This window comes from Malania oleifera, chromosome 9, assembly GCF_029873635.1.
Source record: "Malania oleifera isolate guangnan ecotype guangnan chromosome 9, ASM2987363v1, whole genome shotgun sequence".
In the NCBI taxonomy this organism is placed as follows: domain Eukaryota; kingdom Viridiplantae; phylum Streptophyta; class Magnoliopsida; order Santalales; family Ximeniaceae; genus Malania; species Malania oleifera.
Genome location: NC_080425.1, coordinates 95,386,081 through 95,406,828, shown reverse-complemented (window position 1 = coordinate 95,406,828; position 20,748 = coordinate 95,386,081). Strand labels below are relative to the sequence as shown.

The following is a 20,748-nucleotide window of genomic DNA, read 5'->3' as shown; positions in this document are numbered from 1 at the left end:
TTATTTATTTAATAATTATAATTAAAAATAAAGGAAAAAAGAATAAAGAGAAGAAGGAAAAAAAGAAGGAAGAGGAAGAACCTTTTTGTTAGTTGCAAAGAAAAGAAGAGGAAAAAGAAAGCTATATGCACTTTGCGTTGGGAAAGAAAAGATAGGTCTCTAGCTTGTCAATAATAAGAGGAAAAAGAAAAGAGGAGGAATAAAGTAGAAGGAACTATAAAGATAACACATTAACTGCTATAGGCCTGCAACTTTAAGCTCTTAGCTTGACGGTGCAACTCCCTTTGTTGAAGCTTTCTGCTGATCTCAGAGCTCTCAGTTGACCTCTACTATTATTGGAAGAAGTAATAGTCCAATCCTACTGATAGACAAACTAGGATCTGTCTATCAAGAACTCTAAGCTCCTAGTGAGCTTTCAATTTTGAAGGAAGAGAGTTTTCAAGAGATGTTTAGTTGCTCTCTTGACTTGGATTGAACAAATCCTTAAACATGCTCATTATGTTGCCCTAATTTGATGCATTTAGCCAACTAGACCAAATTTTCTGTCTATTGCAAAAGTAAAGTGTTTGGGCCAATAAAAATATACATCGGGCCTTTTTCGTTTAAATCCTAAATAGGAAAAATTCATATTCCATTGCAAAAGTAGGATCGGTAGGATCACAAGTAGGATTGAGATCCTAAGATCCTAAGGTTCTAGATAAAATCCTATTGGGATCTCACTTTATTAAGATTCTACTTAAGATCTGGATCGATTAGGCTAGTATGGATTGTAGGGTCGTAGAATTGCACAATCCAGATTAGGATTTTGATAATCATGCTTGTGGGTACTATTGAAGGTCTTCTAGTTGACATTCAACGTGAGGTCAAGGTGTGTCGGCCATAGACTATGATCATTGCCATTTCCTTTGCACAGTTAGAAGAAGAGAGTTTGGGAGAAGAACGTCATCACTGCAGCAAGACCATTAGCAAGCAGAATGTTAACAGTACTATCACACCACGTGCTTGTCACAATCCTCCTTTTGAACGATTGACTCATGAGGAACTTAAAAAGCGATTGATAAAAGGTTTGTGTTAGCATTGTGATGAAAAGTGGCATAGAGGGCACCGTCGCAAAAAAAGATGATTCTTGATGATTGAACCAGTGGAGGAGCCAGAAGAGGTTGAGGATGACCCCCCTTATTCAGATCAACAAGGTGTGGAATCTGATGATAATGCTTCAGTTCATGCTTTAGCTATTTATGCTAATCCTCAAATTATGAAAATTAATGGCTTCCTAAAATGCCAACCTATTACTATCTTAATTGATACGGGTAGTACTAATAATTTCATGGACACTAAAATTGCTAAACAACTAGCCTATCCAGTGGAGCAATGTGAAAAATTTGATGTGAAGGTTGTAGATGGATGGACCTTGATAGTCAGAGCAAATGTTCGAACTCCAAAGGTTAAACTTATTATGCAGAATCATGAGTTGTATGTTGATTTCTTTTTGCTGCCACTAGAAGACCATGAAGTGGTTTTGGGTATTGAATGGTTAAGGACTTCAGATGGTGTAGCTTGGAATTTCTTTAAACTGGTTATGAAATTCGCCGTGAATGGCCAGAGAGTGACTCTTAAAGGCAAATGTTGTGGTGATATTACTAAAGTTTCAAGCCATCGTATGGAGAAGCTCCTTAAAAAAAGCGACATGGTTGCTGGTACAACTTCGAGCATTAGAGGAGTTACAACATCAATCTGGGTAGGATGAAGGGCTAGACTCTCTTATTTCAGAATTTTTTGACCCAATTACGGAGCCATAGGGATTGCCACCTCAGCAAACACATGATCACTGTATTCCTCTATTGCCAAATCATTTAGGTCATTTGGGAACTGTACTCACCACTCTTCGTGAGCATCATTTGTTTTTCAAGAAATATAAATGTAGTTTTGCTCGACTGCATGTGGAATACCTTGGGTATATTGTTTCCCAAGAAGGTGTTTTAGTTGACCCTTCTAAAATACGACAAACTGGCCTATTCCACAAACAATAAAAATGCTGTGAGGATTTTTTGAGTTGACTGGTTACTACTGCATGTTTGTCAAGGATTATGGAATGATTAATGCTCGAATGACTGCTTTACTGAAAAAAGATGCATTCAAATGGAGCAAGGAAGCTGAACAAGCCTTTGTCAAGCTTAAGCACGCAATGTCCACCACACTAGTTCTTGCCTTACCAGATTTCAACAAGGTGTTATCATTGAGTCTGATGCATCAGGAGTTGGCATTGTTGCCGTTTTAATGCAAGAACGTGCCCCATTGCTGTTACAAGTAAGGTTTTTCCTCCATCTCGCATCGGCATGACTGACAAAGAGATGCTAGCCATAGTGCATTCAGCTACAAAGTGGAGAGATTCTCGGAGTTTATTGCTGCTTAGCCTTGAGGACAAGGCTGATTTGAAGGAGGCAGGAATGTTAGGATTCCCAAATCAATTGGGATTTATAATTAATGTGTTATGATTCCCAAATCAATTGTGATTCTATTTAATGTTTTTAGGATTATTTAATGTTTGTTAGGATTTCCAAATCAATTGGGATTTCTAATTAATATGATTCCCGAACAATATTTGTTAGGATTCCCAATTCAATGAGGATTCGTGGGGATATTTTACGTTCCTAATAGGAGTAAGTTCCTCTTCCCTATATATATGTGTAACTCCTTTGGGGTTTTTGCATTCAAGCAATGAAGTAATAACATAATTCATAGCCTTTAGCTAATTCGGAGGCAGATCCCTCAAAGTGAACACACGTTATTTTCTCTTACTATTTTTCCTTCTATAAATTTCCCCAATTTCTCCATGATAAAACCCTAGGGTCTTCTCAAATCCCAAACATTTTCTTCTCTCTGTATTTCTTCATTTAGCAAGCCAACAGTTCCCCTTGCTTGCTTTTTTGGGGGAGGGGGGGGGGGGGGGTTGGGTGCACTGGTTTGCATACACTCCTGTTCTTTTATGATCAGTTTTGCGTTGGTATACTGATAGTGCTAAGGCATGTCTTGCTTCTCAGCTGGTTGCAATTTGGCCCCTGGCCTTTGATTTTCTCGTACCCTTAAAATTTATTGATCAAAGCCATAACATTTTTATTCTCAAAGAGTGATAAAACATTTCATTCTCCGAGAGTGAATATTCTCTAATAAAATGTATTTTTTGAGTTGTTTGCAACTAATTTCTAGGGTTAATTTATATAGGTTTATACGTTCTGAAGAAGATGATATAAATCCAACTTGGGAACAACGGCTGGTGAAGCGTTACTATGATAAGCTTTTTAAAGAGTATCCTTCTCAAACAGATGTTATCTCAGATTGCTTATTTATTTATGTATTTTGCACCATTGGGTTCATAACTTGCTTTTCTGATCATGATTTAGTATTGATGATGCATTTTCAGTTATGGATCCTTAAAGACATAATTATTGAAAGGGGTGTGCATTATTTACATCACTGATATTATATTTAATTTATGTAGGGTGCTGACTGTGAGCATATGCACATGCATGGTTTATTTCCCTATATGTTTGTTGTCATTTTGAATAATTTCTATTGAGAGGTTATGATATATGAGCTGGGGCATTTCGATTTGTGTCCCTAACTTTTAAAGTGTGTCACTGAACCTCCTTGAACTTTAGACTAGAATGGAACTGCCAAAGTTTCCATCCAATGTGTAATTGTATATTGAGAAGCATGTGTTTAGCTAAAATAGAAAAAATAAAATAAAATAGAAAAAGTCACTCTATAGAGCCGAATCTTATACAAGTAAGCTACATGGGCTAAAGCAGGGTGAGTGAGAAGTGCAGGAAGTGGTATCCATCTGGTCATATCGTCTCCTAGCAAGAAGTAACAACCCTTATTCAAGAAAAGCGGATACAAAGGGCAAAATAATTTGACATTCTTTAGGAAGTCGCTATTCGTGCTGTGGGTGACTTTGTGAATAGATGCTTCATAAAAATGTCATTTTATTCTCTTCTTTGTTGCTCCCTTTCTTGAACAAAGGGGTAATATTTTTTGTTAGTGGACCATATGGCAGGAGAGAACTTCTTCTTGTCTTCCCTTATCTGTGGCCAAGTTTGGGCCACATGGAGTGCTTTCAATTGTTTCTTACGTTCTAGTTAAACATGTGTGGCTTGCATTGTTCTTGTGCTTTTCTTATTTTTTATGGAAATATTTACCGTTTTACTTTTAGTCCAAATTTCAAGGTGGTTTATGAACACTTTAAAAACTAGGGAGGGGGCAAATTGAAATACAAATCAAACACCACAGCGCATGCTTTTGCAGGGGTAACTTTTAATGTATTCTAAGCAATGTGGCATGATTGAAATAAAATATAAGTTTAATTAAGATATTAGTGCGCAATTTGGCATGCTTATGAAATCTAATGGAAACATTGAGTCACGTTTGGTTTGCGGAATGGAATGGGATATGAAAGGAATGGAATAAAAATTTGAATGGAGAGTATGATAAAGTCAAGTGATAAATTTGATTCTATCTCGCCCCCCCCCCCCCCCGCGGGATTCCATTCCATTCCTACATACCAAACATGTAGTAAAACCGTATCCTATTTCCTCTGCTTAATCATTGTGCTTGCCCCGCCTTAGTTTGACTGACCACTGAATACTGTTTGGTTATGTCTTCATGAACTTGCTACCCCATGTCAAGATATCTCCAGGTTATTCTGATGGAACACCAATGAGATCCCATTTAGATCAATTTTTTAAATCTGCACAACTTATTTTAAAGGATGCTTGTTCATTAAAACATTTCCTTGGAATTAGATTTTTGCTTGTTGAGATGTAAGGTTGGATGATTTGTTGCTCCTCTGTTTGATAAATGGATACAGTTTTTGTGACACCCCGATTTTCGTACAATTTTTTTTTCATAAACAATAATAAGTAAATAATTTACACATCATCAATAATATCCACAAATTGGCCGCGTCAACCACCCTACTAATATTCGTACGACCCGACCCGCATTGGGTACCGGGTAAAAAGTCATTTATTTCATTATTACAACCTAACAGCGGAAGACAGGTTATTTATATCATTCAGAATACAATATCCAGAGTATCCACATACACGCATATACATCATTATCACAAATCCTAAAACTACTCAACTCTAGAGGAAATTACACACCCCCTAATCCAAAAACTCACCCTGTGTGTCAGGGTCCTAGCTCTCTATGATCATGAAGCTCTATCACCTGATCTATTCTCGCTTCCTGAAAAATTTAGATAATTTGGGTGAGACACATCTCTGTAAGACAGAATAAATTATTTACAGTGTATGGCCATATGAGTTTAGTTATAATACACTTTACTTTTCAAATTATCGTTTCGTCTGAGAAAATACATTGATATACACATTCTTATAATCATATAGATATACAACACAAACTTTTATAAGCTTTAAAACCATTTTTTAAATTCAATAATTTCCAACACATATTTACCGCGAAATTCCTGAGAATAGGGAAGGTTACTTGTCCATACAGGTAGCTTCCCTCTACCCTAACACGTTATGTAGCCAGGAATGACTACATTTGATACCTATCAGGGCATTCACCTTACTCAGTAAGCCCTCAAGCGGAGAGTTTCACTTCGCTTCAATTATTTATTTTATAAAACACACACTCTTTCATTTCTCATAATCATTTCCCATTTTAACTCATTACATTTCTATATATACATAAACTCACATTTATGTACTTTACATAATACATTAGATCAAATAATTCCCATTTTCAACATATTCATGATTTCTATACTGAGCATACCTCTCCAACGACATTAGTAGGAATCTCACCCACACACACAGTTTCCATACTGAGCATACCTCTCCAACGGCATCAGTAGGAACTTCACACATACATACACACAGTCTCCATACTGAGTATACCTCCCCAACGGCATCAGTAGGGACTTCACATACACACATAGTCTCCATACTGAGCATACTTCCCTAACGGCATCAGTAGGGACTTCACACACACTCATACAGTCTCCATACTGAGCATACCTCCCCAACGGCATTAGTAGGGACTTCACATACACACATAGTCTTCATATTGAGCATACCTCCTCAACGGCATCAGTAGGAACTTCACACACAATTTTCATACTGATCATACCTCCTCAACTGCATCAGTAGGAATTTCACAATACAATTTTCATACTAAGCATTCCTCTCCAACGGCATCAGTAGGAAATAAATACCACCCACCCGCAATTATTGTGCAGTATTGGTATATTATCAATTATATTTCAGTATATCTCAATTCAGTTCATTATAAATATTCTCATAATTTTCTGTGCACTTTCATTATCTCATAATAACATATATCATATTTCACGTATTTCCACATTTCTCAAAATACTTATATCATTAATTTGTACAAACTCATTTTTCATGCAAATACTTTCTACTCACGTATAAATATCACATCAATCATTCTCATTCACTATTTTCTTAGAAAATACACATCATTATATTTCACATTTTTTAACATACCTCGTATGCCACACAGTTTTCATATATTATTCATAAAATATTAATTTCACATTCCAAAATAATACAATTTAAAATTACTCAAATGCCACACAATTCATCTGATATTTATATCATAATAATTTTCAGACAAAATATCATATGCTCATTTTCACGTATTAATTCAAATAGTAATTTTAAAAACACTGTTATAATTTATTCTCCTTATTTGGCTTACTGAGAGTCTCGTTAACACTTAGATCCTACGCCCTTGGTGCCTGAAATTTAACTCCTGTAGTTTGCATTTTTCCTAGATTAATTAATCTATTTCTCCAAAATAATACCCTTCTAACCTTCCCTAGGCTCCATATACCTCAAATTAATATTTAAACTAATATTTAACAGCCCCACTTAATTTTTTGAATTTTGCCTGCGGGTCCCAAAATTACACCCGCGACACTCACCTGAGCCCTAAATTTTAGAAATCTTACTTCAATTCCAGATGCTCAATATTTTAGTATTTTTAAATTAATCCTAATTAATTAAAAATAAGCTCCTTAATAACTTCCATATCCCAAATTTGGGGTTTTGCCCACGACGACCCCATGAGAATTTCGTCCCGATAGACTTGTAGAGAATCATCCCTAGATTCTCGTGGTGGTGTCCGTTCGTCTATTGAGCTTATTTTTTGCAAGAAATTAAAGAAAAAGGGAAAATTGACTTACCCCAGGAGATACGCCTACGCTGCTCCTATCACCAATATGTTCTGGTAGAAATGACGGTAGCGGAGAATGAAGTCCAGCGGTATCTTCCGATTTTCGATCGGGCGAAAATCCGTCATGAAACCGAAGAGAGAGGGAGAGAGAATGAGAGGAGTGAGAAAGTGCCTGCATGCAAGCAAAAGAAAAGAAAAGAAAAGAAAAGAAAAGAAGAAGAATAATAATAATAATAATATATTTAATTAATATTAATAATAATATATTTTATTAATAAAAATAAAAATAAATTTAATTATTTTTTTTCTTTTTTCTTTTTAAAATCTGATTAATTAATTAATTAATTTTTTTATTGGGAATCATTCCACTAATCTTCTATATCCCTTTTTGGGGTTATTACAGTTTTGACCTCCTTTTGTACTTCTATCATGTGTTACATCATTTAGGTCCTGTTATTTTAGAGGATTGGCAGTTTATTTTATTATACATTACGTTTTAAGCACTTAGAATGTCATATATATCTATATATTGCTGGCATTCAAGTCTTGATAGTTTTACTTCTACCAACCTTTAAAGTAGAATAGATTAGTGGTTTGTTGTTCATTGTTCAATGCCTTAAACTTTTTGAAGATACTGCATAGCTGACATGTCACAGTACAAGACCGGGAAGGTATGTTTAGCTTACAACAAATGATTTCATAATCTTGCTGTCTGATAAAATGTTAGAAATCTAATGATTTAACCTTGGTAGCATATTTTGTGGGGGTACTTAATTGTTTAATCCTCTGGTCAAGATTCTGAAGTGTAGAGTGTAGGTAACAAATAGGAACCTTGTATTTGTTAGTCACAAGGCTTTGCTACCGGTTTACAGATTCTTATTCATTCATTCCTCTAATGCATAACTTGTTTTTCTAAACCCAATTTTGTGGTTGTACCTAGATCGCCTGTAACTTTTTCTTAAAGGATCTTATGGGCTACAACTTCTTAGGAGAGCTCACATCTGTGCTGCTTATTGCTTGGATGTTCCCATTTGTTTCATATGATATCTGGATTCTTACAAACTTTGGTTTTCACATTTGTTCATTGGCAGTATAGCTTGTAAGAGCTCACCAAAATCAGTCAAGTAACCACTGTGCAGGTCATAAATTGAAATGCTTGGATCTCCTTAGAGAACAACGTAGTTTTTAATTTCCTTTCAACACACAATAGACCTGGCTCACATTCAGACATTTCAATTTGTGTAGCAAGCTAGACTCCCTGTGTGTTTAATTCTTTATCTGTGATAAGTTAGCATATGTTTCCAAAGAATTTTTTTATAGCTTAAAATGTCGCATTGCAGAGAATTTATTCTGAATTTCAATTTTCTTCCTCATAGATTGGCCTAAGATGGAGGACTGAAAAGGAAGTCATATCTGGGAAAGGTAACTTCATTACCCTTGCTAGCAATATATATTCTAATAATATTTTTTATTTGATGCTTCGCTGTTTATTCTTAGTTGAATGGTCGAGTGAATTTGATTTCTTTCTTTTTGTAGATTTGAGTTTTTTTTCTTAATTAAAAAGAAAGCCTGTTATTGATTGGATTAGTGGATGGGATATATGATGAAATATGGGGAACTGATTGGAAAAGATTTGTGGTTAGAAATCCTTTGACTGATGTGTTTTTTGGGATGTGTATACTTGAGGTAGATTTCATAAAAAAATAGGATCCTGTTTTTTGCCTGATGGTATTACATATTGAATATATAGTTCATTGGAATTGAAATATTGCATCATTAATATTTGGTAAAGTAATATTCAATCCTTCTGAAATGTTTACAACAAAAGTTTAAATATTTGTTTACTCTTCGAATTTCTAGCTTTTATGGTCCCCTTCTCCCCCACCCCGCCTGGGGAAAAAAAAAAAAAAAAAAAACAAAATTTAATTTTCTACAGCATATCCAAGTAAATTTGGACAAACTCAAATCATCTAATCTTCTGATTTTGCCTTTTCCGCACATGCATAGGAATGTGCTCATGGAATAAAATTAAGAAAAATTGATGTGCCCAAGATGTCCTTTTTAAGGGAAAAAATGTTGTTGAAACCTCTAAAATTTTAAGTATCAGAGTAATTTACCAGTTTTTGTCTTTGGAGATTCCCAAGTCACTGTCTCTGGGTCCTATTCCCCCCTCCCTCAAGTGGTTGACCCAAAGAAAAGAGAAAAGATACAAAGTGAGAGAGCGGACAAATTAAGAAGTTTCAGTTCTGCAGTTTCCTGATAGGGGCTTGCATTTTTGTAAATATGTTTGTTTCTTTCCATTTTTCCTTGAAGAAAGCCCTCAGTGGGTAATGGCATTGGGGAATTGACTTGGCATTCTTGCTTGTCAGGGCAGTTCGTATGCGGTAACAAGCATTGTGATGAAAAAGAAGGGCTAGCAAGCTATGAGGCACGTTTTTTTAAATATCATCTAGTGCTTTTTTTTTTTTACCTGTATACGTTTGGTAAAACAAATGATTTTGGTAGTTTATTACATTTTATCCCTATGGAATCCATATGATTTGTCAAAATTGCTCATGATAAAAATTAATAATTCATGTAGCATTGTTAGTGTTCTGTGTGAGTATAATTCTACTGTTTTTCCAGAAGTTGAAGGAAAACTTGAGATCGAGGATACTGAGCCATTTATCACTCTACAGTATGCAAGAATTCTTCTATTCCTCACGTTTTTTGAAGAGAGATCCTATAAGAGAATGTTTAAAAGATAAATAAACGAACATGATGTATGCATTCAATACTGTCATAGGTTGAACACTTCACACCTTGTAAAAGGTCATGCAACACTAGTCAGCCAAAAGTATACTGCGATTACACCACATAACCAAATTCACAACCATAAAATTTGAATAAGCAGAAACTGTGGACATTCACGAAAGAAAATGGGAGTCATGCAACCAACGCAATTCATTATTAACACCCTTGTAGACAATGTGTGTTTAGTGAGAGAGGCAAGTAGGCTAATAAGTTTGCAAATGCTTGTGGGTTTTACAATGACTGATGAAAAATCACCCTCCCCTAAAGAGGCTTTCAACACTATTCTAGCTCTGACACTAGGAAACATCAAACCAACGAAGGAGTCATATTACCATTTTACACGATAGCATTTTCTTAAAGAGTAAAACCTGTACTACTAATTACATGATGTTTAGCCATCCCATGCACATAAGACAAGTGGTAACAGGCAAGCATAATGCCCGAAACAAGCTTGGCTCGTGACAAGTACCGAGGATATATCAAGAAAAGGGATATGCGGTAGGACATGATAATGAAAAACAAGTAAATAGAATGTTGAGGGACCCTCAATGGTGTGTAATTGTTATGCATTCAGTACGAAGAATAGAAGGCAAGAAAAGGGATTGATAGCCCCTCAGCGAATCATAAGCTCTAAATTTTTTTGCACAAATAGCTTCCCTTTTAGCTTTTGGAATAATTAGATGGCTTATCGAACAAGGAGAATTAATCTAGAACATCTCTGTAAAAATTAGCTGTGTTTTTTAGAGCAGCAAACATGGTTTGTATGCTTAATTAAATTTTTTTTACTTTAGTATGAGTGGATAAACTAAGAAATTTTGCTTTAGCACTTATTGAGAGCAAAATAAAGTTCCCAACCTCTCTCTCTCTCTCTCTCTCTCTCACACACACACACACACCCTCTTTTCTTATGTGTTGTCATAAGCTAAGGAAAAAAGAAGAAGAAATTGATAATAGTTAGCATTGGATAATCCTATGAGGTGTCGTAATTATTTAAGAATTGACCATTGGAATCAAGTCTCACTTCCCCCAAATTTGAAGGTTCTAACAGATAAAAGAGAGTGAAAATGGGTCTAGAAAAGGATTCAGTTACAGAATAGCAATCCAATATTATGTGTTGATGCAAGTCTTCTTCGAAATGGACATCAAATTCCAAAAATATATTCAAAATGTCTGAATTTAACTGATTGCAGGAGTAGCGTATGGATTCTTCACCTTAGTCTCTCTGAAATCTAAAAAGAGGAGAGCTCTTACACTAGAAAAAAACTTGTAACAGGGTTGACCAACTTACCTCTGTCTGAACCAGATATGGCTAAGCTATGAAGAAAAAGATGATCTAGATGATCTATGTAGTTGCTTTTTGCCCAGGATGCCAAGTTTTGGTAAGAGCAGCATGTGTGGTTCCCCTTTCTGAATCACATCATAAGCTTTCACTCTCCTTTAAGCAAATAACTAGGGAAAAGCTCCGACCTTGGGATTGTTTGGTGTCTGGTTAGAAAAGGAAGTAATGATCCTTTTGAGCAGAACAATCCTGCTAGTGTTCTCTCTTCCCAAAAATTTCATTGGGGTCCCCCCCCCCCCCGCCGCGGGGCGCAAATACTTTCTTTTTTAAGTGTATAAAAATACTGGTTCATTAATAATCTTCCTCATCTGCAGCCTCTATGTTTCTTCTTACCTTAATTGCAGGTGAACTTTTCTTATTTTGAAGCAGGAGAAAGTAAGCAGGCCCTAGTGAAGTTGGTAACTTGTGAGAGGTGAGTTGGTGGCATCTGTGATAGGCCCTATATTTGCTTTCTTGATTGTTTCCTTTGTATTGTTTAAATTCTGTTGGAGCTATTCTCCTAACAGCATATCAGCATGTTATTCCAACTCTACAATATTCTCAAAAAAATTATGAGCCTCACCTGACTCTGTTATGTGCTGTTAAGGTTAAGCTCTGACACTTGGTCCAATGTCCACACACTTCTATCTGGGTATCCATTTCTAGAACTTGGTTGAGCTTGGGCATGTGATGTTGGTAACCCTGCCAATCACTTCAAAACAATGTGAAATCTACAATACATAAGCAAATTCTGCATGTAGGCAAGACACTCGCACCTGACACCTGTAAGGCTGTAACAGAGTACGAGCAACATTGGACTTGTGTATTAGCTCAATGGCTGTACTTGCGATTGCTTTGCTGTGCCTCTTTCATGGAAAGCATGCAATTGCATTTCCCTGGCTGGAAGAATATGAGAAAACCACACATTTGATGCCATCACACATTCGCGTATTACCAGATAGCAGTCAATTCTAAAAGATGTTGTACATAGTTAGCGCCAAGTGTTAGGGTCTTGGAGTTCTGTGACCCTAGCACATAGTTTTGGTGTATGATTATTGACTTGGAGGTATGGTCGGTTAACCTGGATGTGATTGGGTTGTGGTCACAGGGATGGTTTTGGTATGTTTTGGTGATGTTGTGGTTGGGCTGGATAGGTTTGAATCGTTTTATTGTGATGTTGTCGAATCTAAGATGTATGATCATTAAATCCCTGGTGGTTACTTGTATGTGATTGAGAATACTTTGGAGAATAACACTTGGTGGAACACAAGGAGTGCATACTACCTCCCCTGATACCCCAATGGGGGAACTAAGTGAGGAACCTTGTGGAGTGCTTAGGGGTGGGCTCTTGATATCCTCAAGGTGTGTCTTGGGCTTCAGTGTGGGATTGGGAGCTCCATGGATGATCCATTTGGGAATGGGATTGTGCAGGTCTCTTTGGTCAGATGTTTGGGTTTATGTCCTTTGTATCTGTTGGTTGTATGGTTAGGCGGTATCATCTAAGACCTTGGTTGTACTGAGGGGATGAGAGTTACCCTTATTACTGGTGGAAGGTGAGTTATTTCCCTTACTGTTCGAGTCCAGGTTTCTTAGTGATGACCTTAGTGGGTTCAAGTGCAGTTGTGCCGTGATACTTGACCACGAGGTTAGACTTGAGTGTTCCCTTGGATGAGTTCGGCTAGGCTGGACTTGGTGTAGTCTTGCTGCCACATGGGCGTGACTCCTTGACTTTAAGGAGGATTTTGGTAAGGGTGATTACTGTTTGGCCACTGTGAACTCCACATCTGTGACACCAAGCTTATTTTGAGCTTAATTACATGCTCTCTCTCTCTCTCTCTCTCTCTCTCTCTCTCTCTCTCATATTACTCTTGGAGATTGTCAGCCATTCTCCTTTCAGCTATTGCTCTAGATATACCAGTGTACCTTTCAAACGATTAGGACAGACATGAAAGTCCATTATCATTGTTCATTTTTACAGTGCCTTTAATTGATAAACTGATTGATTGATCTTTGCATTTGAACTGTTTTAGTTCTATTTTTTCTTTTAATGTCTATTGTGTTGAACTCACTTAACCCCCATCCCCATTCCCCGTGGCACTATCCTTGTGTTAGCACACCTGTCACCGTACACCCACAAGCTGGAGCCAAGGGAATTGACACTATACCTACTTGAGACAAATATAAAAAGGATAAACATTCTTTGATAATCCAAGTGGATATAAGACAAAACTGCCCAAGGTTATACCCTTGGCCAACATGGGTGCACATCTCAGCCTTGTTTTATCAGTAAATTATTTATTTGACAAAGCCAATGTGAGCAAAGCCCAAGTACGCATTTTAGTGTACAAGAAGAAATGTTCTAGTCAATGAAACTTCAAGAACTTGTGTAATTTATTCAAAGAATATGGGGCCTAACAACCAAATACACAGCCTCATTTATCAAGCTTAATCCTGAGCAAAAAAAATCCCAACAAACGTAGTTGGATGTTCCAAATTAAGGGTACTCCAATACATGATCAAAAATGATATTGAGCTTATAATGGGGAAGCTCTAAATCTTCAAGGCCCTCTTGTTCCTTATTTTTTGCTTCCTTTTTTTTGGTTTTTTGTTTTTCCCTAAATCTTCAAGGCTCTCTTGTTCCTTATTTTTTTTCTTCCTTTTTTGTTGTTTTTTTATTTTTTTGGGGTGGGGGGGAGAGGGAGGAGGAGGAAACAACTAACCTATGCAACACCAGGGAAAGGGGCAAAGATGAAGAACGTATGAAACAGACAAATCTACTTGGCCTGCCTAAGCAGCAATCTGATGCCCCGTTGTTCACTGCTCTATGACAGGAGAAAACTGCACTTGCCAGTGAGCTGTTCGGGGAGGTGATATCCTGAATGAAAGGCCACATTTCCCTTCGACAACCACACTCGTTCCTTTATTTCATCATGCTCCAGATTCTGCGAAGAAGAACAACTCTTTAAAGTGACTGATTTATTTGCTTTATCCCTTGCTAAACCTTCAGTGTGTCAAGAAACAGTTCTGGGCAACATCAATAATTCCAAACTTAGCAGAATGGAGCACTACAAACCTGCTAGGCAAAGTCACAAATGATTGTCTAACTTCTTATTTCTTTTGCACATTTGGTGCCAGTTTCCAATTTATAATTCCCCCATTCAACTTGTGATCAATTGTTGAGAATTTTGTCAAGCACTTCTGTGCATGTCCAAAAGGATGGTATGGAATTCGAGAGCCCCAAATCCCTCTTCCATGGGAATTCATTGTGATTTAATTTCATTCTTGTGCATGTGCAATATGCTGCTTGTGACTTTTTTATTTTGATTTGTGTATGTTCTGGTTGTGTGTTCAAAATTTTTCTTCAGCAGAACTACTAATAATTTTGCTTGGTGAATATTTGTCTAGTAACCAAGGCCTCATCTCTAGTATAATTTATGGAATCTGAGTTCATCATCCTGAAGTCTGATGTGCGGAGTCATGATCCTTGTGTTTTCCCACGTAGTGGCGCTTAAGGCTTGCTTTTTTCTGTTGAGTTATTCCTTTTACATATTTTGGATTTGTTAAAGATACCTTTTCCTCTATCAAATAATGTGCTTTTTCTTGCTCTTCATTTCATACTTTCTGACTCATGCTTCTGTTATGTTCAGGTTTCTGACAGCATATTTCTTTTTGTTGATCTTTTTAACTAGGTGTGCAGGAAAGCTTCTTTATAAAAAGCAGAATGAGAGGGAGCAATTAGATAAAAAGGAAAAAGAAGAGTTGAGAAGAAAGAGGTGATGATTTGACTCCAGATATGTATATATGTGTGTGTGTGTGTGTGTGTGTGTGAACTCTGTCCCTTGTGCCACTATCGAGTTCTTGTCATGTCCTTATCTTGATGGTGCTGCTGATATGATTCCCCTCCCCTATGAACACCACATGCTTCCTTGTATGTTGCAAATCCCATTCACATGCAAGCTTTGCGCTTTTTTATCCCAGTCAAGGCAATCTTTCTGCATTGTGTTGGCATGTGTGTGGCAAGCCTATGCCTTACAATTGGATGCATGTTTTTTGACGTGTCTACTTCATTTGTTACACTCGACATCTGTTTTTTTTAGCTACTCCTACTCACCAATGTGCAAGGTTTGAAATGTCGATTTCCTTTCATATGCCTGACATATCAATTTTCTTTGATAGCCCTACTTACAATGTGCAAGCTTTGACATCCATTTGCTTGTTCCTTTTGTTAGCTCTACCACACCCCATTGAGTGCATGCTTAACCAATAAGACTATTTGTTGCTGCCTATATGATTAAGCACATGGGTGTTGATTGCTTGTGTTAAGCCAAAGCGATAGCATAGTTGTGTTTACTTGCATTGCCTGTTTTTATTATATTTTAGAACTTAGTATTTAATAATAAGTTAGTAGTCTATTTACCACTAATGAAAGGATTCGTGCTGGGGCCTTTTGCTATATTGAACTATTCATGGTTTACTATCAGGGAAAGGCCAAATAGCGACGATGATGCAGATGATGAGAGGAGTAAACAGAAGAGGAAAGGTTAGTTCCCTTTCGGCATCATTCTTGTTTGTTGTTTTGTTATTATTGTTAGGGCAATCGACACTTATGATAAAGAATTTGAATAAATTCACAAGGAATCTGCATATAAATATAAATATTTTGGTTAGTTTGGATAACCAGTTAAAACTTTGTGTTTACTGAACCAATACCCAAAAATTAAAAATCTTAAAAATATCTATCAAATCTAATTGAATTAACCAATTAACTGAACCAAATTAATCAATTATCTTTTTTTTGGTAGGTTACTTTAGTTTTAAGTGAATAGTGCCCGTCCTAACAGTGAAATGAACAGTAGCATGACTAGTGTTGCTAAAGTTCCAAACAGCGACTTAAGAAGGAAATTCTGGCTCCTTCAAGAGTAAAGGGTAGTATTAACATATGCAAGATGAAAAGTAGTTGGAGATGGTTTGGTGCTACAACATGAGAGCCCATCATGGCATCAAGAACATTATCCCCTTTGGGAGTAGAGGAAATGTGTAGAAAATGTGGATTTTGATAAGGGAAATGGCATACCAGCTTAGGACTTTTATGGTCTGGCTGCTGGTCTAAAAAAACGTACTCTGCATTATACAGTATTGCTTCTCTTGCTACACTTACAGGATGAAGCTGTCTCTTCTTTTGCAGTTTGGCATTGGTGAGGTCTGTAGAGATTATGGTCTGTAAGGTTGGCTGATCTAGGAAATACTAATGAGGCTGGAAATACAACTGTTTTTCAATTCATGCTTCTAAAGAGTACATGTTAGATGATCTTGTTAGTCACATGACTGTTAATCGGGCTAGGGATTCTGTCTGGGCGGCCATGGAGATATTCTCACTTGTTCGAGAATATTTTGGTTCATCCTCATCTTTGCTTTATTGTTCCTGTTGGACTTTTTAAGGTTCACTAATTTGTAAGCAAATTTCCTTGCCAAAATTGATGTATTGATGCTTAAAATTTCCTTCTGGATTTTCTTTTTGATTAGATTTGTAATTTCTCTGCTCCTTGTATGTTACTGGAGCAGCTCTTCATCTTTAAAAACACATTTTAAAAAGAAAAAAGTTTAATTTGTAAAATTAGAATACTCGTGGCCAGTTCAAAAGACCCTAAATGGCTATGGTAAATCAGGGCTAAGTGATTGCTAGGTATATAGTCTTCCCAGTGATTTGTAATCCAATCACAAAAATAAATGCATTTATTCAGTCTAGCGGTGCGGGAAAAGAATAATTGCTCGTCTCTTTAAAATTTACCTTCTGTGGTGTTTCTTGTCACCCTAGAAACAAATGGTGGTAACATAAATCTTCTTGTTCATTCATAGCAGGCAGAAAGGCTTCAACTTCTAGCAGCGGTGCTAAAACTGAAGATGAAGAAAACTTTGACGAGTTTCTTGAGGGAATGTTTCTTTAGTTCAATGACAGTGCAAAGGTAGGTACCCTGCAAAATGGGGCTGGACCTAGCTGAAAACTTAAATGTTTATTCATGCAGCTTGTCCGCATGTTCCTGCAGAATCAAGTAGAAAGATTGTACAAGTAAATAGATGTTAATTATTGAAAACTTCGTTATTTTAACTTGTTCTTGCCTCTTAAGGCTCTGTTTGGAACAAGGATAATGTGTGAGAAATGGAAAGGAAAAGAAAGTCGGCATGTTTCTCACTCTACCATTTATAATATTAAGATTGAAAATTTGTTGAAATATGATAAAAAAAAAAAAAAGACTTTGAAAAATCAAAGGTCAATGACATGTTAAATAAAAATTGTTCATTGATCTTCTATATATATATATATATATATATATATATATATATATATATATAAATTTTTAATGACCATATAAGGAAAAAATCACTTTTCGTTTTCTCAAGCTTTACAATTTTCAAATGGGGTAGATTGTATATTTGTTTGGTGGAGATTTGGTGGCAATGTTGTCTTGATTGAAAGCTCTTCTTAAACTGGAATTCCAGGAGTGAGCGTGACTTAGAATTTGTTGTCACCGAAGTTACAGACATGTTTGGTCACTGGTAGTTGTTTGGTGTAAGAGGTATTAGTGAAGTAAGAAGGATCATTACTCCATATTAATTTGATTAGCATGAGAAAAATCCTTTACTCATGCAGCAAAGTCTACTGCCAAGTGTTTTCCTTGGAACTTATTATTAGTCTAGGTGTACTGTAAGCTATTGCCTGGTGTAGTATGCTTGTGCTGCCATGTCCATCCAATTGGCTCTTCTTGTCATTTAGGTCTCATTTGGAACTCGTAATGAGAATGGAGTGAGGGGATCCAGAAATCTATTGTTTCCACCATTGGGTAGAAATCATACTTGGAACATTTAGGATGTTTTTCAGCTTTTGTAATCTGGGAGCACAAATATTAATTTCTGCATAGATTTTTGGATCTTATATTTGAATTAGGATGATTTTGGATGAATTTAATTTAATTTTATGTTACATTTTATCCAAATTTAATAGAAATTTAAATTTAAGGTCTCTCTACATATAGAGTTTTGAATTTTTTTCCCTCTTTGGGTTAATTTAAAACACAATGACAATTTAGGTTAAGTGGTGTGGCTTTTGTGAATTGGTTTTTAATATGTAATTCAATATGTAAATTGTAAATTAAATTGGATAATCTTGGATTTGGAGTTATATTAAATTTGAATAAGATGTAATATAAAATTGAATTGAAATTTATCTATATTCATCTAAATTCAAATTCAAATTCAAGGTCAGCAATCCATGCTCTGGCTAGCATAATATTGGCGGTGCTTGTGAACATGGATTTTTTCAAACGTTAGATTGGATTTGAGTGGATTTTGATAAATTTTAATACACTTTTATATTACATCTTACTATAATCCAACGTAAATCTAAACCTCAACTATAGGGTAATCTTGTGTTTGGGAGTATGAATTTTGAACATTAAATTTGAATTTGAGTGGATTTAGGTAAATTTTAATATAATTTTAAATTATATTTTATTTAAATTCAATACAATTCCAAAATCAACGTCTCTCTAAACATAACCTTTGTTGCGTTTCGAAAGATGAATTTCCTGTTTTGGATTTAAATTTGGGTGAATTTAAACAAATTTTAATATAATTTTACATTATATATAAATTTAATATAAATTCAAATTTAAGTCTCTTCAAATATAATGCAAGTGTATTTGGTGTTCTTATTAGTAAGTACAAATTTATTGGTTGATATGAGTATCTTTTAATTTAAAAAAAAAAATTATTTGGTTGTTTGTTCTTTTCTTCTTTTTTTATTTTTTCACAATAAAAGAAATTATGGCAATGTGTTTATTTACCTAGTTTTAATTTAAACAAAATTTAATATAATTTTACATTATATATAAATTTAATACAAATTCAAATTTAAGTCTCTTCAAATATAATGCAAGTGTATTTGGTGTTCTTATTAGTAAGTACAAATTTATTGGTTGATATGAGTATCTTTTAATTTAAAAAAAAAAATTATTTGGTTGTTTGTTCTTTTCTTTTTTTTATTTTTTTATTTTTTCACAATAAAAGAAATTATGGCAATGTGTTTATTTACCTAGTTTTTAATTTTTATTGTTTTTTTATTCCAAGTATTTTATATGGTTACATTCGGGTCGTCATAAAAATACAAAAAAAAAAAAAAACACTTGGGTTTGTGCCATGCTCCACGTGGCACAAATTCCACAGCAAGCCTGGCACAAATACCACCGCACTCCAAAGCATATGCCTTTTTGGCTGCTCCCTTCTGCAGAACGCCGTCATTTTGCCGTTCATCGAGCCAACGCCATTGGTGGTGAGCTGTCAGCGTGAGTACGTAGCAAGTGGTTAGGATGGACCCACGTAACTCATTATTATATTGCCACGTCGTGCGAGAAAGAAGACACGTGTCCAAGTTGCTTAACCATGGTTAACCTCAACCAATCTCCATCTTAATAAACCCGTAATTAAGGGAGTCTTGCCGCATGCCGAAATTGCCCCTACCTAACTCTGGATTGGACATTGTTTGGCTTAGGAGGTAAACGAATTACACCTAACAAGGTTAATTAGGTAGCAAATGATGCAGCCCACAAATGGGTGGCAAATTTTTTTTCCTCAAAGAAATTGTTAAAGGCCTTCATGTTCATGTCAACAATACATAAACCTAGGACCTCGAAATCTCAAAAACCCCTACTACAACCTCAAGTACTGAAATTCCTTAAAATTCTCCAAATTTAATATGTTTATATAGTATTTTTATTTATTTTGAAACCAAAAAATAACGCAATGTGCGAATTAATAAAAGCATTATAATAAAATAAACATTACATTCTTAAAAGTAGGAATCTTAAATTTTTATTTTATAATTATAGTATAAAAATTAAGAGATGGGCAAGGAGCGTATAATATTATTTTTATCGATCCTATGAGAAGCCAAATGATACCCAACAGAAGATCTTTTTTTTTATTAGATATTTAGAAAATACTTTAAAAATTTAAATATATACAAATTTAAATAAAATATAAAATAAAGTTTGAAGAGATAATCTATCTCAACACGTTACAATGTTCTAACATTTAAAAAGAAGGCATGAGATGACGTAGTAATCATTTTTAAGTAAAATTTTATTACCATTTTACCCACAAGTAACCTATTTGTGATGTTCAATATTGATGGCAACTTGGGAACCAAGGTTTCATAATGTGCTCCATAAGATTATTGTTGAAGCATTCCCAAAAAGCTACTTGTAAAAGGAGACAATGCTGCCATTGGAATTTAATAAAGAAGAGGAGATTGCATAATGACCATCATGCTGTATGCATCGTGTTAGGTTAAAAACCTAAGATTCTTCTGATCAAATTGTAGGATTCGGGTCCTCACTGCTTTGACTTTGTAT

General features: G+C 35.4%; 1 protein-coding gene across 3 annotated transcripts in view; it reads left to right on the top strand.

Annotated features, from left to right (window-relative positions):
- The window catches only part of LOC131165034 (uncharacterized), a 30,677-nt gene extending 13,146 nt beyond the window's left edge, over nt 1-17,531 (top strand). Inside the window, exons 4-11 of one of the 3 annotated variants that reach the window (XM_058122664.1) lie at nt 3,223-3,306; nt 7,862-7,901; nt 8,607-8,652; nt 9,600-9,658; nt 11,707-11,774; nt 15,031-15,114; nt 15,823-15,881; nt 17,198-17,531. In XM_058122664.1, coding sequence (XP_057978647.1) covers nt 3,223-3,306; nt 7,862-7,901; nt 8,607-8,652; nt 9,600-9,658; nt 11,707-11,774; nt 15,031-15,114; nt 15,823-15,881; nt 17,198-17,286 — 529 coding nt within the window. In that variant the 3' untranslated portion in view covers nt 17,287-17,531. Of the gene's footprint in view, nt 1-3,222; nt 3,307-7,861; nt 7,902-8,606; nt 8,653-9,599; nt 9,659-11,706; nt 11,775-15,030; nt 15,115-15,822; nt 15,882-16,526; nt 16,816-17,197 lie in introns of those variants that run through there. The other 2 variants (XM_058122665.1, XM_058122666.1) reach the window with 2 other exon arrangements.
- Nucleotides 17,532-20,748: the final 3,217 nt, after the last annotated feature.